The following is a 25,296-nucleotide window of genomic DNA, read 5'->3' as shown; positions in this document are numbered from 1 at the left end:
CTGGGTGCCCCAGAGTTTATTTTATTTTATGTTTTTAATTTATTTTGAGAAAGAGAAAGCGAGCAGGGGCGGGGCAGAGAGAGGGAGAGAGAATCCCAAGCAGACTCTTGGGAGTCAGTGCAGAGCCTGACTCATCGCTTGATCTCAGGAACTGTGAGATCATGACCTGAGCCGAAATCAAGAGTCTGACATAGTCGTATGCTTAACCCACTGAGCCACCCAGGTGCCCCAGCAGGATTATCAATAATTTTAAGCCACTCTCAACTGCAGATTTATCTCTGTAATCACATCATTCTCCCTCAGGTACTACTTATTCCTTGTTTTTGAAGAATTTTTTTCTCTCTGGAGATTTCCAAGTTCACAACCCCAGGGCAAGATGGCTGAATCCTTTTTTTCGGACTTTGGCTTATTGTGGTACCTGGAGGAGCTCAGAAAGGAAGAGTTCTGGAAATTTAAGGAACTCCTCAAGCAAGAACCTCTGCAACTTGAGCTCAAGCCAATCCCATGGACCGAGTTAAAGAAGGCTTCAAGAGAAGATGTAGCAAAGCTGTTGGGCAAACACTACCCAGGAAAGCAGGCATGGGAGCTGACACTGAACCTGTTTCTACAGATTGAGCGGCGTGACCTCTGGACAAAGGCTCAGGAAGAGATCAGAAGTAAGTGTAGGAGGATGAAGGGGGCAGGGACCCGTGGAAGAAGCTTGGTTCACTGGAACCTTGTGAGAATGAAGGGGATAGTATTAAATTAGTGGCTACTCTCCATCAGTTGAGAATGCCTTGGAGGTCATGGAATTGTAAGGCAACTCTGGCCATGCATGGGCCAGTGATGGCCTGTGGGCGGGTAGTGTCCTGTTCCTCTAAGGGGTGTCTCGCATTTTCCTGTCAGGAGCTGAGCCCGTGCTCTTACGAGGGATGCTCCAGGTCGGGTGTTCATCACCAGGTGTGCTGAGATAGAGTTGCATTATGGTAGTTGACTGTCCTTTTGACTAGACCTGCTCCAGGGATGAGGCAGAATCCTAACATTAGGAAATAATCAGAGACAGCTTACGTCCCCGGCACTACAGTAAGTGCCATTGATGCCTAATATTTTTATTCCCACCACTATCCTGAGGTTTACAAATGGAAAAACCATGGTCCCAACAGCATTTCCTCATGTTAGATGACTTTTTCAGCAGGGACAGGTCTGACTTGACATCAGTTATTTTTTTTTAATTCTTTTTTATTTTTATTTGTTAACATTTATTCATTTTTGAGAGACAGGGAGAGACTTGAGAGACAGGGCGCGAGCAGGGGAGGGGCAGACAGAGAGGGAGACACAGAATCCGAAGCAGGCTCCAGGCTCCGAGCTGTCAGCACAGAGCCCGACATGGGGCTTGAACTCATGAACCTTGAGATCATGACCTGAGCCAAAGTTGGATGCTTAACCGACTGAGCCACCCATGTGCCCCCAAATCAGTTATTTAAAAAAAAAAATATAATTTGTCAAATTGGTTTCCATTTAACACTCAGTGCTCATCCCAACAGGTGCCCTCCTCAATGCCCTTCACCCACTTTCCCCTCTTCCCCACCAACCACCCCCCCCATCCACCCTCAGTTTGTTCTCTGTCTTTAAGAGTCTCTTATGGTTTGTCTCCCTCCCTCTCTGTAACGTTTTTCCCCCCTTTTCCTCCCCCATGGTCTTCTGTTAAGTTTCTCAAGATCCACATATGAATGAAAACATGTGATATCTGTCTTTCTCTGACTTATTTCACTTAGCATAATACCCTTCAGTTCCATCCATGTTGCTGCAAATGGCCAGATTTCATTCTTTCTCATTGCCAAGTAGTATTCCATTGTATATATAAATCACATCTTTATCCATTCATCAGTTGATGGACATTTAGGCTCTTTCCATAATTTATCTATAAAGAACTCACCAAACTCCACGCCTGAAAAGCAAATAATCCAGTGAAGAAATGGGCAGAAGACATGAACAGACACTTTTCCAAATCAGTTATTTTTTGACTCATTGATGGCTCATTTACACCCTCTGCTGGAAGGATACTCTTTAAAAAAAAAAAAAGAGGGGCGCCTGGGTGGCGCAGTCGGTTAAGCGTCCGACTTCAGCCAGGTCATGATCTCGCGGTCCGTGAGTTCGAGCCCCGCGTCGGGCTCTGGGCTGATGGCTCAGAGCCTGGAGCCTGTTTCCGATTCTGTGTCGCCCTCTCTCTCTGCCCCACCCCCGTTCATGCTCTGTCTCTCTCTGTCCCAAAAATAAATAAACGTTCAAAAAAAGAAAAAAAAAAAAAGAGAGAGACAAAATGTCAGACATTTTTAAAAAAAAAAGTATTTCTTAAAAAAAAATTTTTTTTTCAACGTTTATTTATTTTTGGGACAGAGAGAGACAGAGCATGAACGGGGGAGGAGCAGAGAGAGAGGGAGACACAGAATCGGAAACAGGCTCCAGGCTCCGAGCCATCAGCCCAGAGCCTGACGCGGGGCTCGAACTCACGGACCGCGAGATCGTGACCTGGCTGAAGTCGGACGCTTAACCGACTGCGCCACCCAGGCGCCCCAGTATTTCTTTTTTTTAAAAAAAGTTTATTTATTTATTTTGAGAGAGACTGAGACAGCACGTGCGAAGAAGGGGCAGAGGGAGAGAGAGAATCCCAAGCAGGTTTCGCACCATCAGTGCAGGGCCCCTCGTGGGACTTGAACTCAGAAACCATGAAATCATGACCTGAACCAAAACCAAGAATCAGTCGCTTAACTGAGCCACCCAGGTGCCTCCAGACAAGTAATTTTTTTTTTTCATTTTTAAAAAATTTATTTTTTTAAAATTTACATCGAAGTGGGGCGCCTGGGTGGCGCAGTCGGTTAAGCGTCAGACTTCAGCCAGGTCACGATCTCGCGCTCCGTGAGTTCGAGCCCCGCGTCGGGCTCTGGGCTGATGGCTCAGAGCCTGGAGCCTGTTTCCAATTCTGTGTCTCCCTCTCTCTCTGCCCCTCCCCCGTTCATGCTCTGTCTCTCTCTGTCCCAAAAATAAATAAATGTTGGAAAAAAAATTAAAAAAAAAATTTACATCGAAGTCAGTTAATATATAGTGCAATAATGACTTCAGGAGTAGAATCCATTGATTTGCTACCTACATATAATACCCAGTGCTCATCACATCAAGTGCCCTCCTTTTTTTTATTTTTAAATTTTTTTTTTCAACATTTATTTATTTTTGGGATAGAGAGAGACAAAGCATGAACGGGGGAGGGTCAGAGAGAGAGGGAGACACAGAATCAGAAACAGGCTCCAGGCTCTGAGCCATCAGCCCAGAGCCTGATGAGGGGCTCGAACTCACGGACCGTGAGACCGTGACCTGGCTGAAGTCGGACGCCTAACCGACTGCGCCACCCAGGCGCCCCTTTTTTATTTTTAAATTTTTAAAAAATGTTTTTATTTGTTTTTGAAGGAGAGAGACAGAGCATGAGTGGGGGAGGAGCAGAGAGAGAGGGAGACACAGAATTTGAAGCAGGCTCCAGGCTCTGAGCCGTTAGCACAGAGCCCGATGTGGGGCTCGAAGTCACAAACTGTGAGATCATGACCTGAGCTGAAGCCAGATGCTCAACCGACTGAGCCACTCAGGCGCCCCTCAAGTGCTCTCCTTAATGCCCATCACTCAATTAGCCCATCTCCCCACTCACCCCTCCTCCAGCAACCCTCAGTTTGTTTTCTGTATTTAAGAGTCTCTTATGGTTTGTCCTTCTCCCTGTTTTTATATTATTTTTGCTTCCCTTCCCTTATGTTCATCTGTCGTATTTCTTTAAAAAAATTTTTTTTTTAACGTTTATTTATTTTTGAGACAGAGAAAGACAGAGCATGAATGGGGGAGGGTCACAGAGAGAGGGAGACACAGAATCGGAAGCAGGCTCCAGGCTCTGAGCGGTCAGCACAGAACCCGATGCAGGGCTCGAACCCACGGACCGTGAGATCATGACCTGAGCTGAAGTCGGACGCTTAACCGACCGAGCCACCCAGGTGCCCCATCTGTTGTATTTCTTAAATCCCACATATGAGTGAAATCATATGATATGTATCTTTCTCTGAGTGACTACTTTTGCTTAGCATAATCCACTTTACTTCCATCCATGTTTTTGCAAATGGCAAGATTTCATTCTTTTTGATTGCTGAATAATACTCCATTGTGTGTGTGTGTGTGTGTGTGTGTGTGTGTGTATACACACACCACATTTTCTTTATCCATTCATCCACTGATGGACATTTGGGCTCTTTCCATACTTTGGCTATTGCCGGAAAAGTCATTTTTTTTAAATTTACCTTTGATACAGTAACTCAAAGTTGCAGGATGCTTTGCCCAATTTTACATGTTATTCTCTCATTGATTTTTATCTACTTGTGGGAGTAGACTTCCTATTCTGGTAAGTAAGCCAAGATTCAGATGGATTATAATAGTCCTAAAGTCTCATGATGCAAAGTAGTTGAACCAAGGCATGTCTGCTGGGTTGCGGACCCATCACGCAGTGGCTGGACTGTCAATTGCCACGGCAATTCCTAGGCAGCAAGCTGCTGTTGGGCCAGATTGCCACATGTCCATAAATGTGGTCCATGAGGACAGAATGAGCCCAGATGGATTTAGAAGATTCATTGCTCCCTGAATAACAGGAAATGAGATTTATGTTCACATTAGTTCTTCTTGTCCTTTGAGTCTCCCTGGGGGTGCGGAGGGAGGGTTTGGGGGTGGGCTCAGATAGATCTGAGACATAGTTGAGGAGCCTGGAGAGTCAGACATCCCGACCTTACCTAACACCCGTTGACAGCCCTTCCCTCTGCCCTCCAGGGACTGACACTAGCTTTATTACCCTGGCAAGTCTCCAGGGAGCGAGAGACATGTCTAAATTTCTCCAGAGGGGAAAGAAACATCCGTTTTTATTGTGAAAACATTTTTAATTATTACTTTTTTTTTTTAATTTTTTTTCCCAACGTTTATTTATTTTTGGGACAGAGAGAGACAGAGCATGAACGGGCGAGGGGCAGAGAGAGAGGGAGACACAGAATCGGAAACAGGCTCCAGGCTCTGAGCCATCAGCCCAGAGCCCGACGCGGGGCTCGAACTCACGGACCGCGAGATCGTGACCTGGCTGAAGTCGGACGCTTAACCGACTGCGCCACCCAGGCGCCCCGATTAAAGTTTGTTTATTTTGAGAGAGAGAGAGAGCGCAAGCAGAGGGGGAGCAGAGAGGGGAGTGGGTGGAGAGAGAGAATCCCAAGCAGATTCCGCAATGTCAGTGCAGAGCCTGATATGGGGCTTGAACTCACTAACTGTGAGATCATGACCTGAGCCGAAATCAAGAGTCAGATCCCTTCTTTTTTCTTTTCGTGCAAAAAGGTGATTTTATTAAAGCATGGGGACAGGACCCATGGGCAGGAAGAGCTGCACTATAAGTGTGGGGGGCACTGTTGATGGAGTCCAGGGAGATAAAGTTTCCAAAGAGACTTTCACATGCTACAGACTTACTGGAGGCCTAGCTGTTGTCAAGCTAAGGTTGTCTTTCTCTCTAGCAAGGCATTAACATTGAGACAGTAGGGAGTTCCTGGACTTTAGGCTATGATGGGATTGCCTTTTTCTGGTAAACTGGTGGAGACTTGTTATCAGTTTCACCGTTTGTTTTTTGTCCTTTCTTGTTTTTGGGTAGCTGGGAGTGTCCAAGGAGTATCACATATGTCCCACCTGGGGGAGGGCAGTGCTAGCTTGTGCTTTCCCTCCACCTGCTTTACACTCTCTCGACCTTTAAATCTTTAAGGTTGTTGAAGGTAGAAGCTCTCATCTTCCATAGCTTCTTCCTGCTGAGTAGGGGCATAGAAAGAGTCAGATCCTTAACCGACTGAACTACCCACATGCCCTGAAACACCTGATTTTAGAAACAAATCTTCCTTTGCCCCAGAGAGAGGAAGGGCCGTCGCTACATTCCAAGAATGTTATCTAGTCCTACATCCTTGGACAAAACCATCAGTGCCCTTTGCTTGGAAAACATGCAGAAGAACCTCCCCTACTGTGGTGTAGATTTCTCCGATGCAGGCTATGGTCCTTGACCACATTTGTCATTTTATTTAACCTCTTGTAATGTGTTGCCTTGAACATGGAAGGTACATCGTAAGGGTGGGTTGGAAGAATGATGATTCAGGGGTGCGTTTCTGAAATTAACCTGCAGTCAGCATGGCAGAACAGAAATAGCTTAGACCTTATGGTTTCAAATCAGACAGAAGTGTGACAGGCACCTGACCCTAATAGTTATTCACTAGCGCAAATTAATCAAGAGACACATTCTGCCTCTCTGATTTTTTTGGGTAAATTGGGAGTAGAACAAATCTCGATGGGTTGTTGACTTGAAAGACATAGTAACCATAGTAACATTCTCAGCCCTGGTTCCTGGCAGACACTTAGTAAATGATAGTGGTTATGGGATTCTTCACTGGGGAGATTTTGAATGTGACTCTGAAGCATTCACACAATATATTGCCTTGTAGCTCTGAGATAGGCTTCTGGTTTGGGCTAGGTGCTTACATGGACGTGATTTGAGATAGCTTATGGTGCTAATAAAAACTAAGTTAGTTAGCCTGGTCATCCATGGACATACCGTAGTCTTCATACAGGTGCTCAAGTAAATCTCTAGGGATCATTCTGGGTGTCAAAGAATGAGTGCACTTTAAAAAAAATTTTTTTTGACTATCTGGTATTCTACCCCTGTCTACTCAGATAAACCAAACCCATACAGAAATCACATGAGAGAAAAATTCCGTCTCATATGGGAGAAAGAAACCTGCCTTCCAGTTCCCAGTGATTTCTATAAAGAAACCACAAAGAATGAGTATGAAACCCTGAAGGCTGCATATCCTGCCAGCCAGGCTGGAGAGCCCACACCCACGGTGGTCTTGCAAGGTCCAGAAGGGATTGGCAAAACAACCCTTTTGAGGAAAGTCATACTGGAATGGGCAGAGGGCAACCTTTGGAAGGACAGATTTACATTTATCTTCTTCCTCAATGGCTGTGAAATGAACGCCATTGCAGAGACCAGCTTAGTGGAGCTCATCTCCAGGGACTGGCCTCAGTCTTCAGAGCCGGTCGAGGACATTTTTTCGCAGCCAGAGAGAATCCTGTTCATCATGGACGGCTTTGAGGAACTCAAGTTTGATTTGGAGATTACGACTCAGCTGTGCGATGACCAGAAGCAGCGGAAGCCAATGCAGATTATCGTGAGGAGTTTGCTGCAGAGAAAAATGCTTCCAAAGTCTTCTCTGCTTGTCGCATTGGGAACAGTGGGCATGAGAAGATATTATTTCCTGTTGCAGCATCCAAAATGCATAGTCCTCCCAGGATTCTCTCCTCATGAAAGGAAGCTGTATTTCTACCATTTCTTCCGCGAGAGGAGCAAAGCCATGAAAGCCTTCAGTTTCGTGAGGGACAACGTCCCGCTCTGTATGTTCTGCCATAATCCTCTTGTATGCTGGCTGGTCTGTACTTGTATGAAATGGCAGCTGGACAGAGGAAAAGAGCTTGAGGTTGCGTCCGAAAGCACCACTTCTTTGTATGCGTCCTTTTTAATGAACGTGTTCAAGTCAAGAAATGAAAACTGTCCCCCCAAGCAGAGCAGAGCCCGACTGAAAGGCCTGTGTACCTTGGCTGCACAGGGAATATGGACGCGCACATTTGTGTTTCGCCATGGGGACCTCAGGAGGAGTGGGGTATCTGAGTCCGATACCTTGATGTGGGTGGGCATGAGACTCCTTCTCAGGAATGGCGACTGTTTTATCTTCATGCATTTGTGCATCCAAGAGTTTTGTGCCGCCATGTTCTATCTGCTCAGACAACCCGAGGACAATCCTGACCCGGCCATTGGGAGTGTGACCGAGCTTGTAACAGCAGGTGTGAGTCGGGTCCAGAGCCACTTGTCCCAGATGATAACATTCTTGTTTGGAGTTTCAACTGGAAAAATAACCAACATGCTGGAGACGTCCTTTGGTTTTCTCCTGTCCAAAGAGATAAGGCAGGAAATAACCCAGTGCCTTAAAAGTTTAAGTCAATGTGACACCAATCAGGTTGTGGTGAATTTCCAGGAATTGTTCAGAGGTTTGTTTGAGACCCATGAGAAAGAATTTGTAAGGCAAGTGATGGATTTCTTCGAGGAAGTTGATATTTACATTGGTAACATTGAAGAATTGGTAATATCAGCATTCTGTATGAAACATTGCCAAAATTTGCAGAAACTTCACCTGTCTATAGAAAATGTCTTTTCAGATGACTCTGGATCCATCACAAAGTGAGTCCCTCTATTAATCACCCCTGTCCCCACCCTACACACACCATACTTGTATCTTGTTTTAGTGCCCAATGGGTCCTCCATGGATGTTTACATTTAAAAAAACATGGCTTTTGCAATCAGAGATTTTTCACGGTCACAGTTTTGGTTTTTAGTTTTTAAATTGAGGTAAAATTGACATATAACGTTATATTAGTGTCAAGTGAACAACTTCATGATTCAGTGTTTTTTTATTTTTATTTTTTTTAAAAGTTTATTTATTTACTGAGAGAGAGAGAGTTGGGGGCGGGAGGGCAGAGAGAGAGAGAGAGAGGGGGGAGAGAGAATCCCAAGCAGGCTCACACTGTCAGCACAGAGACCAACACAGGGCTCAAACGCATGAACTGCAACATCGTGACCAGAGCCTGAATCAAGAATCAGATGCTTAACCAACTGAGCCACCCAGGCACCCCATAATTCAGTATTTTTTAAAAAACATTTTAAATGTTTATTTATTTTTGAGAGAGAGAGAGCACAAGCAGGGGAGGGGCAGAGAAAGAGGGTGACAGATACCCAAAACAGGCTCTGCACTGACAGCAGATAGTCTGACACAGGGCTCGAACTACAAACCACAAGATCATGACCTGAGCTGAAGTCAGACGCTTAACCCACTGAGCCATCAGGCGCCCCTCAGTAATTTTTTATGTTGCAAAATGATCACCTCAATATGTCTAGTTAACAGCTGTCACCACACATAGTTACAAAAATTTTTCTTGTGATGAGAACTTTTTAATTTTTAAATTTCTTATTTTTTAAACAATAAATAAAAAAAATTATCTATTTTTGAGAGAGAGAGCAAAAGTGAGAGCAGGGGAGGGACAGAGAGAGAGGGAGACACAGAATCCGAAGAAGGCTCCAGGCTCCAAGCTGTCAGCACAGAGCCTGATGTGGGGCTTGAACCCGTGAACTCTGAGATCATAACCTGAGCTGAAGTTGGATGCTTAACTGACTGAGCCACCTAGGCACAACTTATTCTTATTTTTATTTTTTAAAGTTTATTTATTTTTGAGAGAGAGAGAGGAGAGAGAGAATCCCAAGCAGGTTCTGCACTGTCAGCACAAAGCCTGATGCGGGGCTTGGACTCCCCAACCTCGAGATCATGATCTGAGCTGAAACTAAGAGACGCTTAACCTACTGTGCCACCCAGGTGCCCTGAGAACTACTTTTTATTTATTTATTTTATTTTATTTTTTTTTAATTTTTTTTTCAACGTTTTTTATTTATTTTTGGGACAGAGAGAGAGACAGAGCATGAACGGGGGAGAGGCAGAGAGAGAGGGAGACACAGAATCGGAAACAGGCTCCAGGCTCCGAGCCATCAGCCCAGAGCCCGACATGGGGCTCGAACTCACGGACCGCGAGATCGTGACCTGGCTGAAGTCGGACGCTTAACCGACTGCGCCACCCAGGTGCCCCGAGAACTACTTTTTAAAAGTGAACTCTACACCTCACATGGGGCTCAAACTCAGTCCCAAGGTCAAGAGTTGCATGCTCTATGGAATGAGCCAGCCAGGCGCCCCATGATGAGAACTTTTAAGATCTGCTCTCTTAGCAACTTCCAAAAATGTAATACAGTATTATTATTTTTTTTTTAATTTTTTTTTCAACGTTTATTTATTTTTGGGGCAGAGAGAGACAGAGCATGAACAGGGGAGGGGCAGAGAGAGAGGAAGACACAGAATCGGAAACAGGCTGCAGGCTCTGAGCCATCAGCCCAGAGCCCGACGCGGGGCTCGAACTCCCGGACCGCGAGATCGTGACCTGGCTGAAGTCGTTCGCTTAACCGACTGCGCCACCCAGGCGCCCCTGTAATACAGTATTATTAAGTGTAGTCACACCCATGCTGTACATTACATCTCCATGACTTTATTTTGTACCTATATGTTCATATTTTTGGATGTGGTTTCCTGTTTTACTGATGGGTCACCAAATCTCAACCTTCATTCATACAACAGTCAGGTATTGTTGCCTAAAACTGGAAGAAAAGGAGGCTGAGTAAGACTGAATAGCTTGTCTAGGGTCACTTAGCTAAGTGGTTCAACTGGGGTTTGATTCCCACTGCTCTGGCCTCAGTGTCCTTTCCTTAGCCACTTGACCGTTAGCTCAGCCAACCTGGCCTTCCCTCTCCTTATTCAGGCCCAGGTGTCTTTTGGGGAGCTTTGGAGGCTCTGGGGATGGTGTTCTGCCTGTTTTGAGAATGTGTTGAGTTGCACTGAGCCACTGGAGAGTCATGGTCTTTGTTCTCCCACAGTGACGAGGAGAAGCTCTCCTTCTGGAAGGACCTTTGTTCTGTGTTCACGGCCAACAAGAACTTTCAGATGTTAGATCTGGACAATTGTATGTTTGACGAGCCCTCCCTGGAAATTCTCTGGAAAGCCCTGGCTCATCCTGTTTGTAAACTCCAAAAGTTCGGGTAGGTTGGATGTTGACCTGTAAACAACTGAGTTTAGTCCTTTCTACTCTGGATTTTTTGGGAAATACCAATGCACAGAGCTGCAATCCAATGGCTCAAGAAAAATTTGGGGAGCACTTTCCTTGATACCAATATTTTATTGACAAGAAGCAACTGTGAGCAAACTGGGGGACTTTAGGATTGAACATGGTCAACAGGGTAGGTCCCCAGCCACTATAGGTCAGTTTCTATGCACAAATGAGGAAGTGCTTTGTTTTCTGGGGTGGGTGGCCAACATTGGTTCCCCCTTCTTTTTTTAATGTTTATTTACTTGAGAGAGAGAGAGAGAGAGAGAGAGAGAGAGAGAGAGAGAGACCGTGAGTGAGTGGAGGGCGCAGAGAGAGAGGGGGAGACACAGAATTAATTACAAGTAGGCTCCAGGCTCTGAGCTGTCAGCACAGAGCCTGATGTGGGGCTTGAACTCATGGACAGCGAGATCATGACCTGAGCTGAAGTCAGACACTTAACCGACTGAGCCACCCAGGCGCCCCAAAACCTTAGTTTTTAAACAAATGGATCCTTTCCTTGGGAAACATGGTTCTTCTTGGAGAGTTAACTCAAATACATGCATCCCCGTTGTATGTCAAGCTCCGGCCTGGACCTGTGGGTGCAAAGATGCACAAGCATCATGTCCCCATCCTGACGGTGCTTAGAATTTAATATGGGATGAGTTTGGTTCACTCCCTTCCAGTATGGACGGTGGTGTGTGGGCATGCAGGGACTAGCAAGAAAGGAGAGAACCGAGCAGCTGAGCCTCTGTGTTTGTCTGCTGTCTGAAAACCCTGGGTAGAGAGAATTTACAGGTGGCAGTAACGGGATAACTACAAACAGTGTTGTGAGCCTAAGCATGGTAGACAGGTGGGAGGAATTGTGTAAGACGTATCTTCCTTTGTGTTTGGACTCTGCTGCATGAGTTTCCACATTTTTTCTAGGTATAATTTTGCATCTTATGTTGGAAATGGCCCAGACTTCTTTGAGGCCATTCTTCACAACCCTTATCTGAAATGCCTGAACCTGCACGGCACTAGACTCTCCCTTGTGAGCGTCAGGCAGCTGTGTGAGACGCTAAAGCACCCCGTGTGCATCGTGCAACAGCTGATGTGAGTCTTGGCTTGTCCGCATTCAGTGATGTTTCTTTTTTTTTTTTTTTAATTTTTTTTTTAACGTTTATTTATTTTTTTGGGACAGAGAGAGACAGAGCATGAACGGGGGAGGGGCAGAGAGAGAGGGAGACACAGAATCGGAAACAGGCTCCAGGCTCTGAGCCATCAGCCCAGAGCCCGATGCGGGGCTCGAACTCCCCGACCGCGAGATCGTGACCTGGCTGAAGTCGGATGCTTAACCGACTGCGCCACCCAGGCGCCCCGTGATGTTTCTTGTCCAGCATGGAATTTTCCGTGGAATGTGCCCATTTCTTTCCTGCATCAGTCTTTTGTCTCTTACATGGTAAATTTTCCATCTCAGCCTCTCCAGACCTCAGAAGAGTGATCTTCAGACCTCTCAGAAGGCTTGTTACAGCTTTCCCTCCTTTGGTAGTCACTTGGATTACTTCTCGTGGACACCTTACCTTCCTCTTCTTGGTTCTGTCCTCAACCACCTGTGCCAAAACCAAAACTCCATTTTTTTCCCCCTGAAGATATTCATAGACACTTAAAATGAGAAATCATATCAATGACCACAAGTGTCCTTATGTCAATCTGGTAGGTGACAACATGGAAGCGAGAGGGAAAGCGATTTGCCCCATATCATTTCTTCCTCTTGAAAATTATCTGGGATGCCCCTACCTACCATAGTTGGGTGGTTTCTAGACAGGATCAATCCATTTTTTTAGCAGAAAGAAAAAGGGGGGTGTAATTGAGAACCAACTCATTAAACCCACCTGGAGAATATGCTCTTCTCTCCTCTGCTTCAGAGTCTCTTCTTTGCTGGAAAAGTTGCAAATGTAATTGACAGATTCACATACACTTGGTTAACTGTAACTTGGTTGAGATCCATCAGGAGAGAGAGGTGCATTCCGTGCATGAGTTGTTTGAACACACAGGCTTTCTGTAGATCCTTTTCCTCATTTGAACTCTTTCCATATCATGACTTTTTTTTTTTTTTCTACTCTAGCTCTCTCTAGTGATGGGGAACTTAGAAAATTCCTGAGTATTTTGCTCCATTTCATGTTAGGCCATTTGCACAGGGTTTTAATATTCCACATTAGCATAAGAATTGGGGAACAGATCTAGGAAACCAGGGGTCATTTGTAGACATTTACTGAGGGAAACTTTGCCTCTTTGGGGCAGACCAATTGTAATCTTGACTTCAGTTTGGTATTAGGGGTGGGAGGTCCCCCAAATCAGGTTCCCCCCAGACCATTAGTTCTCAACAGAGGGCAGTTTTTTCTTAGGAAATGTCGCCATCTGGACATTTTTAATGGTCATCATTGCCTTGGAAGGATGCTACAGGCATGTAGTGAGTGGAGGTCAGGGGTGCTACTCTTAGCATCCAATAACATCCAGGACAGGTCCCACAACAAAGAATTTTCCAGTTCAAAATGTCAATAGTGCTGACATTGAGAAAGCTGCTCTAGCCTATGATATGTCCTATTTTTTTAAAAATATTTTTTATTTTTAAGTCATCTCTACACCCACCAGGGGGCTTGAATTCACAACCCTGAGATCAACAATTGCATTCTCCACCAATTGAGCCAACCAGGTGACCCCACAAGATGCTCTTTTCAGCTGCATTAAGGCTTCTCAACCTTAGAACTATTGACGGATAATCAGATTTATTGAGCTCCAGATCATTCTTTGCTGTGGGGGGAGGGGCTGTCCACAACAATGTAGGATGTTGAACAGCATCCCTGGCCTCCATCTACTAGATGCTAGTAGCACCCCTCTCCCTAGTTGTGACAACCAACAATTTCTCCAGACACTGACAAATGTCCCCCTGGGGTAAAAAATCATCCCCCTGTTGAGAACCACTGGCTCTGATTTTTTTTTTTTAATTTACATCCAAATTAGTTAGCATATAGTACAACAACGATTTCAGGAGTAGATTCCTTAATGCCCCTTATCCATTTAGCCCATCTTCCCTCCCACAACCCCTCAGTAACCCTCTGTTTGTTCTCCATATTTGAGAGTCTCTTCTGTTTTGCCCCCCTCCCTCTTTGAGTATTATTTTTGCTTCCCTTCCCTTATGTTCATCTGTTCTGTGTCTTAAAGTACTCATATGAGTGAATTCATATGATGTTTGTCTTTCTCTGACTGACTAATTTCGCTTAGCATAATACCCTCCAGTTCCGTCCACGTAGTTGCAAATGGCAAGATTTCACTCTTATTGATTGCTGAGTAATACTCCATTGTATATATATACCACATCTTCTTTATCCATTCATCCATTGATGGACATTTGGACTCTTTCCATACTTTGGCTATTGTTGATGGTGTTGATAAAAACATTGGGGTGCGTGTGTCCCTCTGAAACAACATTTCTGTATCCCTTGGGTAAATACCTACTAGTGCAATTGCTGGGTCATAGGGTAGTTCTATTTTTAATTTTTTGAGGAACCTCCATTCTGTTTTTCAGAGTGGCTGCACCAGTTTGCATTCCCTTGCATTCTCTTGGAAAAGAGATCCTCTTTCTCTGCATCCTCGCCAACATCTGTTGTTGTCTGAGTTGTTAATGTTAGGCATTCTGACAGGTGTGAGGTGGTATCTCAGTGCGATTTTGATTTGTATTTCCCTGATGATGAGTGATGTTGAGCAGTTTTTCATGTGTCAGTTGCCCATCTGGATGTCTTCTTTGGAGAAGTGTCTGTTCATGTCTTTTGTCCATTTCTTCACTGGATTATTTGTTTTTTGGGTGTTGAGTTTGATAAATTCTTTATAGATTTTGGGTGCTAACCCTTTATCTGATATGTCATTTGCAAATATCTTCTCCCATTCCATTGGTTGCCTTTTAGTTTTGCTGATTGTTTCCAGATTTTTTCCTAACTTCAGTGGAAAGCAATAGGGATAAATAAATAGAGTCATGTAATTACATTTGTGCTTTTATTTTTATTTTATTTAAAAAAAATTTAAATAATTCTTTATTTTTGAGAGAGAGACACACAGAATTTGATTGGGGAGGGGCAGAGAGAGAGGGAGACACAGAATCTGAAGCAGCCTGCAGACTCTGAGCTGTCAGTACAGGGCCCCATGTGGGGCTCGAACTCATGAACAGTGAGATCATGACCTGAGTCAAAGTCGGATGCTTAACCGACTGAGCCAAGCAGGGGTCCTGCCACATTTGTGCTTTTCAAGTCTGGAATGTAGATGGTGGATTTGCTGGTGTAAGACTGGAAGCTAGGATATGGTCCGTGGCCGCTCAAAGCCTGTGGTCACATCCTGCAACATGTGTCTCACATGCAGGTTGGGGAGGTGTGACATCACAGCAAAAGCTTGCAACGATATTGCCTCGGTCCTGGTCTGCAACAAGAATCTGAAGCTTCTCTCCCTGGTGGAAAACCCTCTGAGGAATGAAGGCATGCTGATGCTGTGTGATGCCCTGAAGCACCCAGACTGTGCCCTGGAGACACTGCTGTGAGTCCATCTGGGGAAAGTGGGCTCTGGGGAGACTGTGGACATGTACCTGTGGACCCATCAATAGTGGAGGTAATCAACTGCTCACTGAGGGAGACTGCAGAACGCAGAGTCTATAGTCAGACCTGCCTCTCCATGCCTCAGTTGCCCTGTCAGTAAAATGGAGCTAGTACAACACCTCCTCCATAGCGGCACCATGAGGTTGAATTCGAGAGTTGCAGACCCACCCTTAGGTACCTCGTGTCTACTTGAGAGCCCAGTAAATCCTGGTTATTGTGAACAAGGACCATGCCTTAGATACAATTGGTGCTGGGGAGAGGGAGCGTGTAAACATCTAAGACAAGGCATTCATTTGGTCCGTTTTAGGAGCAAGGTTTGCACGTTCTAGGTTATTACTGGGGCCCTCCAGAGCTGCCATTTCTCTCATGATGCAAATATGCACAGTGGAGTTCTTCCTCTGTGGTGGGCGGTTGGCCAGGGCAGCGGTAGAGTGGGACCCCTGTTTGCCCAGTGAGGCCACATGGGAAACTTAGTGTTAAATCAGGTGGAATGTCGTGATGCTTCCATGTGGGGGCAGGTGCAAGAACGCCAAATCCGTGGGTGTGCATGAGCAACCCAGAAACAGCTGTGTTGTGTGTGCACACACATGCATGTATGTGTGCCCATAGGTCTGTGCATCACACACTCACACACACACACACACACACACACACACAGTGGCATCTAAGACAGGAAAGGGAAAGAATACTACTACTGAGATGACATTCTAGACTGTATAGGAAAATCAACAGTGAAATATGTTCCAGGAACATTAAACACTAAAACCAAACCATGAAAGAAAGAAAGAACCACCCCCCCCAACTTTGATCTATAAAGATTAGAATGAAAAACCATCGGGGGTACAAAAGAAATGACATATTGGAAGGTGGAAAGATTTGGCTATGAAATAAGTGGCTGATGTTATACAATGAATAGAATTAACATGTACTTGATGACCAGCAATTAAAATGGGCTGTATTTTTCTTTCTTAAAAAAATTTTTTTTAATGTTTATTTATTCTCGAGAGAGAGACAGACAGAGACAGGGTGTGAGTGGGGGAGGGGCAGAGAGAGAGGGAGACACAGAATCTGAAGTAGGTTCCAGGCCCTGAGCTGTCGGCGCAGAGCCCAATGCAGGGCTTGAACTCACAAACTGTGAGGTCATGACCTGAGCCGAAGTTTGATGCTTAACAGACTGAGCCACCCAGGTGCCTCTCAAATGGGCTGTAGTTTTCTAAAGGGTTCTTCAAGATCCATCACTTAACATGGTTTTTTTGTTTATTTGTTTGTTTTTACATCATAATCAGTATTCCTTAAAAATAGGTGGAATTTGGGCCATCTGGGTGGCTCATTTGATTGAGCATCTGACTTTTGATCTCAGCTCTGGTCTTGATCTCAGGGTTGTGAGTTCAGGCCCTGTGCTGGGCTCCATGCTGAGCGTGAAGCCTATTTAAGAAAGAAAAAGTGGAAGTTAAGAAACAAAGCAAACAAACAAATGAATGAAAACAGAGAAAATGCCACACTCTTAAAAAAATATTTGTTTATTTTTGAGAAAGAGTGAGAGCATGCACACAAGTGAGTAGAGAAGGGGCAGAGAGAGAGGGAGACACAGAATCCGAAGCAGGCTCCAGGCTCCGAGCCGTCAGCCCAGAGCCCGACAGAGCGCTTGAACTCACAAATCATGAATTTATGACCTGAGCCAAGGTTGGACGCTTAACTGACTGAGCCACCCAGGTGCCCCCAGATTCTTAAATACTGAGAACAAATTGGTGGTGGCCAGAAGGAAGGTAGGTGGCGGGATGGGTGAAATAATGAATTATGTAATGGGGATGAAGAATACATTTACCGTGATGCTCCCTGAGTGATTAATATACAGAATTGTTGAATCATTTTATTGTACATCTGAGGCTATTATAACCCTGTGTGTTAATTATACTTCAATAAAAAAAAAACTTTTTTAATGAAAGACTGCTGAACATGTACAAATGTCACTAGTAATTTTAAAAGTAAAAATGTTCAACAAAATAATGCTCTTTATAATGAATGCTCAAAAATTTAACATATATTCCACTTGGCCAGGATTCTGCCAAATGGACAAATTTATACAATGATTGGGAGTATTAATTTGTTGAAGTTTTTTTGCAAAGTATGTTAGCAAATAAAGTGAAATGAAAAGTCTTAATAGAAAGCCTTAAAAAAGCATTAAAAAAAATTAGAGGCAAGGTAGTAATTCAATATAACTTAAAATGGCAGAAAGTATAAAGAATACAAGTGGAGATATTTAGGAAATATATACAGTAATGAAGCCACTGGAGATTATCTTATGCAACCATTAACGTATTAATGAATTTTCAAAATACGTATCAGTGAAGTTTCAAAATTCAAAATACTTATTTCATTGAAAAAAGTATGAAGTATGTGCCATTGGCTGATCTTAAACACGAGAAGATGGGAATAAAAATCCATCATAGATGAGCAGTGTTTGTTTATCAGAGACTTGTGCTTGCTTCCTGCCAGAGGTCATGCTCAGGGGTCCCCTGAAGCCCAGGCAAACAACCAGAGTGAGTGAGGGGCTGGGTGGAGGTGCTGGTGAGTTAGACAGTGCCTGCCCCTGCCACATGGGAGTTTCTGTTCCCCGCTGTTTCTGTTCCCCGCCGTGTGTCTTTTGCTGCGTGACCACCTGCCACGGAGTTTCAGGTAGCTGGCTTGTCTGTGGGAGGTAGAGGTAGGAAATTCCCTGTGAAATCTCTTGGTTCTTACATGTTGACCGCTAATTAAAAACAAAACAAAACATGTCAAACATAATAGCAACTAAATTCACTACATCCAGGGGTAACATTCACTCGTGAGCTGCTGGTGTCTTACGCTTCCCGCTGCTTTCCAAATTTCCAACAGTGGGTATAACCAGAGAAATCATGTTAAATACGATGTCATCCAGCACATTCCACCACATGATAAGCACAACAAGTCCCTAGAAGGGATGACTTTGGCTAAGGTCACCTAGCCGGTGGTGACCTGAGTTGAAGCTGGAATCTGAGATTCTGTTGTCCAGTTTGGGACGCCCTATTCCAGATCCCACATTCTTGCTTCTGTGTTTGTGCAGCTGTCGGGTGTTCTAATTCTCTTACTTTTCTCAAGTGACTCTGGAGTATGAGGAATAACTTGCGTGTGGCTTCATGAAAAGGTTACCAGTTGGAGCCTGAGCGGGTTGACAAGTTGAATGTGTGTGTGTGTGTGTGTGTGTGTGTGTGTGTCTTTGCAGGCTGATGTGCTGTGGCCTCACCTCTGTGGCCTGCGACTACCTCTCCCAAGCCCTTGTGTGCAACACATCCCTGTCCGTGCTCGATCTGGAGTCAAATCTCCTGGAAGATAGTGGAGTGGCATCTCTTTGTGAGGCACTGAAGCATCCAAATTGCAACATCGAGCAGCTGTGGTAGGTCTGGCTATGATTTGCATGAATGTCAGAGTATCCTTTTTGGATATCAGCACCCTGAAAAGGAAACAGGAAGGGGGAACATCACGGGGTGTGCTGAAAAAAGCAAGGCCCTGCCTGATACTTGCAGGGGTGTCCAGTGGTACTCACGTGTGTCTTGACCAAAGAGCTTGACAGGTCTTGGGTAGGACACACTGCTCTGGAGTTGGGTCTCTGACCTCAGGAAGGCCAGAAATGGAATCTCCTGTGCCTTAGGCTAGCCAATGAACATGTGAGGATGCCTCACCTCTCCTCCAGTGTGACGTGAGGATAATTATGTTTCCCATGTCAAAGAATTGAGGTGACCAGCGGGAATAGTGCACATAAAGAACTATTACCAATGACTTACCCAAAATAAACAATCGATAAATGATGGCATGAGGCATAGCATTATTGCTTCTACTGGGCACTGGAAACTCTTCTGGGTAGATAAGATGATGAATTAGTAAACAAAACACTCTAATATCTCTGTTTCCATGGAAGTCAATTTTATGGGATCTCTCTCTCTCTCTCTCTCTCTCTCTCTCACACACACACACACGCACACACATGAGTGTGGGCTGCAAGTATGTGTGTATATATCATGGTTTATCAATATTAGCACTATGACATTTGACCTGCATCATTCTTTATTGTGGGGACCAGCTGTCCTGTAGGATCTTTTATAGGATGTTTAGCACCATCCCTGGCTTCTACCCACTAGATGCTGTTATACCCTCTTTCCCAGTATGGCAGACCAACATTGTTTGTGGACATTGCCCAAAGTCCCCTGGGGCAGGAGGGAAGGACAAAAATCATTCCTGCTTGAGAACCACAGAAACACATACACACATATATCAGACAGATACATACACACACACACATATATAACATATGTATGTCTAGGTATGTCCATACATGTGTATGTGTCCACACAGACTTATGAATATATGCATACATTATATAAGACTTATGAACATATGTATACATATGTTGTGGGTGATAAATACTGTGGAGAGCTTGGAGGTAGGACAGAGACTGGGGACATGATGCTATATAAAATAGTGAGAAAGGTCCTCACCAAAGGTGATGTTAGTGCAGGGAGTTGAAGGCAGTGAGGGAGTAACCCCACTGATACTTGGGCAGCAGCATTCAACCAGCAAGAACAGGTACAGAGGCCCTGGGAGAGCAGAGACAGGCAGCAGAATCACAGCCCAGCGTGTTGGGCAGGAAGGCGGAGGAAACATCACCATCGTCATCTCAGAAATACTCGGGGACATCTTCCTTCATAAGCATAATTGAAAATAAGCTAAGCTGTGCAAGATGGGACCTCATGATTGTATCTCTTGGTGTGTATTTTCTCCCCAGGTTGTCGGATTGTCACCTTACCCCTCTTTGTTGCAAGCACCTCTCTGCTGTTCTTGTTGGCAATGAAAGACTAAAGACCCTGAAACTAGGGAGCAATGACATACAAGACGCCGGAGTCAAGGAATTATGTGAAGCTCTGAAGCATCCGAACTGTAAAGTAGAGACTCTTGGGTGAGCGTCACTGATTATCTTTATGAGAAGTCATGCCCATTTCAAGAATAAGAAAGGCTGGAGGATTAGTGGTACTTAGGGGAAGCAGGTTTAAAACCATGTGTGTCTGGAATGATCTGATTAGCAAAATGCCGTACTGTGAAGCCAGGGCTTACTCAACTTTGGCTCCATTGACATTTGGGACTGAGTAGTTCTTTGCTGTGGTGGGGAAGGGGCTGTCCTGTTCACTGTATGATGTTCAGCTGTATCCCTGGCTTCTTTCTACCTGAGAGATGCCAGCAGCTCTGTCTAGGTGTGTCAGATGTCTTCGCATGTTGCCACATGTCCCCCAGGGGACACAATGGCCCTGGTTAAGAACCAGTGGTCTAGACTCTAAAGTTTCCTGCTCAGAGGCATGGAATTGGCATCTCACAGTGGTGTGCCTTCTGGCCTGCCAAAGCTGCTGTGTTTCCCTGTTGCAGGCTGGAAATATGTCACCTCACTACTGCCTGTTGTGAGGCCCTGGCCTCGGCCCTCACTAGCTGCAAATCACTGAGGAACCTGAACCTGGACTGGATTAGCTTGGACCATGATGGGGCAGTGGTGCTTTGTGAAGCCATGTGCCACCTGGACTGCACCCTGCAGCGGCTTGGGTGAGTGGACGCCATTTCCCTTGTTGGTGAGACACTCAGAGTGAGTGAGTTTAGTCTACGGTAGGTTTTTCTCACTCTTGGCGTGACTGACATTTGGGTTGGAGGGTTCTTTGCTATGGGGGTATCCTGTGCATTGCAGGATGTTAAACAGTGTCTCTGGCCTCTTCCTGCCCATTACGTGCCCGTAGCACCTTCCTCTGGTCATGATGATAAAAAGTGGAAACGTTGAGGTTGCTGAGAGCCAAGATTTTAATTGTTCTCACCACAAAAAAGGAAATTATAATAATGTGACATGATGGATGTTGCTAACACTAAGTTGGCAATATATAGATGTATCAAACCAACGTTGTACATTTTAAGCTTATCCAATGTTATGTATCCATCGTATCTCAATAAAATAATAATAATTTGAAAATTAATAATTAATGAAAAAAGAATAGCTATGACATCTGTTCCCTGAAGTAAAACACAAATGTCTCCTGACCTTGTCACATGTCCTCTGAGAGGCAAAATTGCCCAGGTAAGAACTGCCACCTTCCTATAAACACCATCTCCTGCCTTGTATTGCCCGTAAAGATGTAACCTCATTGTGGACATGACAGATGGGTCTATAAAGGGCTGAGCAGTTTTGACCCAGAAGCACTTTCCTAGAAGAGTAGCAGTCAGTGTTATTCTGAACATGATATTTGCATGTACAGTGTATGTATTTGGCATCTGTAGAATGAATATTTGGGTACCTTCCATATTCCAGGCCCCTGCATGATATGCTGATGAGGAACAGAATGATTCACAACCCTGTTCTGTACATTCCTACCCTTTCTCCACTCACTCACAATGATTTTCCCAGTCACTTCTAGGAAAGAATGGATTGGGAAGCAGCACTGGGATGTAGAGAGGCAAACGATGATGCATGAAGTCAAGAAAATGTGGTTTCTGTTTTCCCAGGCTGGACAAATCTGCGTTTGATGAAGAGACTCAGATGCTACTGACCGCTGTGGAAGAGAAAAATCCCCACCTGACCATTTCCCACCAACTTTGGGTCAACGAAGAGTACAGGGTCAGGGGTGTGCTCTCTTGATGGGGAACACCTCAAGTAAATGTCTCACAAAGGCTTCTCCTTAGTCACAGTGGGTGTTCTCATCCTGACATACCCTGTCCTATAAACTGTAATTCATGGCTGTGGGGGCTGTGATTTCAGACCTGTCCCTTTACAGCGTCCTAGCGATGTGACAGTGGAATGTGACTCAGTTTATAAGTGTCAACTGTGCCTAAGTCCCCACCCCCATCTTTAAAATTCCCACCCTCCCTTGCAGTATTTACAGGAATACATTAAATGGATAAACACTTTGGAAAGCATGACTTTATTTTCTTAGTGGGTGTCTTGGGATGGAGGTAGGTGCTTGGATTTGAAGGAACCATAATCCTCTGACAATTTTGACTTAGAAGTGATGGTAGAATGTGTCTATAGATTTTAGGTTTTATTTGCTGTCCCTACATCCAGCATCCACCCAAACTTTCCATTTTTAGTTTGTACAAATTGAGATTTGATCAGTTTTGTGGTCAAATAATAAAAATACATTTCCAAATCTCGACTTATCTTTTATTTTTATTTTTTCAAATATTTCTTTATTTTTTGGGAAAGTGCAAGCAGGGGAAGGGCAGAGAGAGGGGAACAGAGGATCTGAAGCGGGCTCTGTGCTGACAGGTTGACAACAGCAAGCCTGATGTGGGGCTTGAACTCATGAACTGTGAGATCATGACCTGAGTTGAGGTTGGATGCTCAACTGACTGAGCCACTCAGGTGCTCCTCTACATATCCTTTAGAATATGCTACTCCAACAGCTTTTAAAAAAAATTCAGTATTCTTCAGGCACCTGGGTGACTCAATTTGTTAATCTGACTCTTGATTTTAGCTCAGGTCATGATCTCACGGTTCATGAGATCTAACCCTGTGTCAGGCTCTGCACTGACAGTGTGGAACCTGATTGGGATGCTCTCTCTCCTTCTCTCTCTCTGACCCTCTCCCTCCCTCTCAAAGTAAATAATAAACATAAAAGAAAATTCAGTATTCTTTTTTTCACTTGCATCTACAGACTTTAATTCAATGTTTTCTTTTTCAAACATACATAAATACATTGCTTAATTAAATATGGCCTAGTTTTCTGTTGCCTCTACCATAAATTATTCATGCCTTATTGACCCTATATAGAACTCAATTTTGGTTGAATATTAAAAATTTATTTATTTTTAATTTTTTTCAAATTTATTAAAATTTTTTTTTTCATTTATTTATTTTTAAGAGAGTGAGACAGAGCACAAGCAAGGGAGGGGCAGAGAGAGAAGGAGACACAGAATCTGAAGCAGGCTTCAGGCTCTGAGCAAGTGTTCAGCACAGAGCCCGACAAGGGGCCTGAACCCACAAACTGCAAGATCATGACCTGAGCTGAAGTCGGTCACTTAACTGAGCCACACAGGTGCCCCTAAAATTTATTTATTATTTAATTTACATCCAAGTTAGTTTGTATATGGTGCAACAATGATTTCAGGAGTAGATGCCACTTACCCATTTAGCCCATCCCCCCTCCCACAAACTTTGAGCAAACTTTATTTTTCAGAGCAGTTTTAGGTGCACAGCAAAATCAAGAGGAAGGTACAGAGATTTCCCATACATCCCTTGACCCTATTTATGCCCCCATAAATTGACAAATCTCAGTCCTGACTCTCTCCCACTTGTGTTGTATTTGTTGTTGCCATTGTTGAAATTGGCAAGCTTATTCTAAAAATGTTAAAATGCAAAAAAATGTAGAATATCCAAACCAATCTTGAAAAGCAACTAATTGACTTGCCATAATTAACGTTCATAGGATTGAGGGCCATCTTCTCATCTTGTGAATTTTCTCTTTAATGTTTTGCCCAATTTTCTATTTGCTTTATGGCCTTTTCCTTGATTTTAAAGAATCTCATGCTACCCTACCATCTGTCCTACATATTACTTCTCCCTGAATCTTGTGTGTACATCTGGGAATACTTCTTCCCAAGGCAAAGTCTGAAAATAAAGGACAGCCTGATTGACTGATGAGAGACGAGGGAGCAGTGCCCTCTGGATGATTTGGGAAGCAGGTCACAACCTCCTGTGGAGGTACATGGACATTGGGGCTGCCCATGGATTCTGAGGCAGGATAGACTAGCTTCAAGTGGGATATTCTCCAGGAGTAAAAGACATGGGGCCATAAATGGTAAGAATTGTGGTATTTAAGTCAGAGGAGAGACTAGGTACCAGATCAAAGAGAGATGCTCAGTATGAGCCAATTGTGGTGTTGGCCCGATTCTGGAAACACGAAGGCATTGAGGAAAATACCCATTTGGAGATATTATGAAAGAGACCCTTGACCCAGCCTTGAGTTACAATTCTACTATGGATGGCAATGCTGACTCTGAACTTAGATTTTTCCACAGGGAACATAGAAACAGCTATTCTTCAGGAACCTCCCATCAGTTACCAAAAATTACCATTAATTACCAGAAGTGGCTTGTAAAGACTTGCAGTGGGGATAAAATCCTCTCATTAGAGATGCCCCAGACTCTCCATGCAGACAGTGTCACCTAGACTACACATGACATGGTAATGGCATCTCTGGGGGGAGATCAGGTCTAGGGGCCCTATAACTATGGCTCATCCTGGTTGACACTTCTCTGCACAAAGCTCTGGAGCAAAGACAAGCCAGGTGAGTGCTTCTTTATGTTCAGTCTCAGGGCAATAACCAGGAGACAAGGAGTCTGCAATAGGACAAGGATTCAAAACTGGGTTTGTGCAGTAAGGTTGTAGAGGTGCTCTGGCTGGGCTGGTGACTAGTGCATATGTTCTGGGGAGTGTCCCTGGGGGGGACTACAGTGGGGAGATTCACTGCAGATCTCTGTGTGCTAGGGTCCCTGCCAAGGAGAGAGAAAGAAGATGGGGATCTCGTTGGGCTCTGAGCCAAGCTTTGGATGAGCAAAGCCACTGACCTTAGCCATGTTCAAAAGTCTGCTAATTTTCTCAGACCTAACAGATTTTTAGGCTTGTGTGTATATACAAATAGAAACTTCATGTGTAGAGCTTAGGTTATAACTTCAAAATCCTGACATTAATAAGATCCGTTGACACACACATTCATGTACAAACAGATATTCCGAGAGAAAAACAGTCTGTGGTGTAATGATATTAAGATTTAATGACCCTATTTTTTTTTTCTTTCTGAAATCCTACTGCTAGAGGATGCAATTGCCTCTTTTA

At 44.3% G+C, this 25,296-nt stretch overlaps 1 protein-coding gene across 1 annotated transcript; it reads left to right on the top strand.

Moving 5' to 3' along the window:
- The first annotated feature begins 161 nt into the window (after positions 1-161).
- NLRP9 (NLR family pyrin domain containing 9) lies at positions 162-22,609 on the top strand. The gene is made up of 9 exons (XM_040465343.1): positions 162-656; positions 6,745-8,305; positions 10,595-10,756; positions 11,728-11,895; positions 15,193-15,363; positions 18,664-18,834; positions 20,221-20,391; positions 20,853-21,023; positions 21,969-22,609. Exons 1-9 carry the CDS (start codon positions 377-379, stop codon positions 22,099-22,101), a joined length of 2,988 nt encoding a protein of 995 aa, XP_040321277.1. The 5' UTR covers positions 162-376; the 3' UTR covers positions 22,102-22,609.
- The last annotated feature ends 2,687 nt before the right edge of the window (positions 22,610-25,296 follow it).

This window comes from Herpailurus yagouaroundi, unplaced genomic scaffold (assembly GCF_014898765.1).
Source record: "Herpailurus yagouaroundi ecotype Mexico unplaced genomic scaffold, PumYag 557, whole genome shotgun sequence".
NCBI lineage: Eukaryota > Metazoa > Chordata > Mammalia > Carnivora > Felidae > Herpailurus > Herpailurus yagouaroundi.
This window is presented reverse-complemented; position numbering and strand designations above follow the sequence as displayed.

Bases quoted from the DNA above. Each gene is read 5' to 3' on its own strand.
- NLRP9 (XM_040465343.1), top strand. From the start codon at position 377: ATGGCTGAATCCTTTTTTTCGGACTTTGGCTTATTGTGGTACCTGGAG. The intron at 10,757-11,727 runs GTAGGTTGGATG...CATTTTTTCTAG, and splicing joins TGTAAACTCCAAAAGTTCGG to GTATAATTTTGCATCTTATG. The intron at 11,896-15,192 runs GTGAGTCTTGGC...TCTCACATGCAG, and splicing joins TGCATCGTGCAACAGCTGAT to GTTGGGGAGGTGTGACATCA.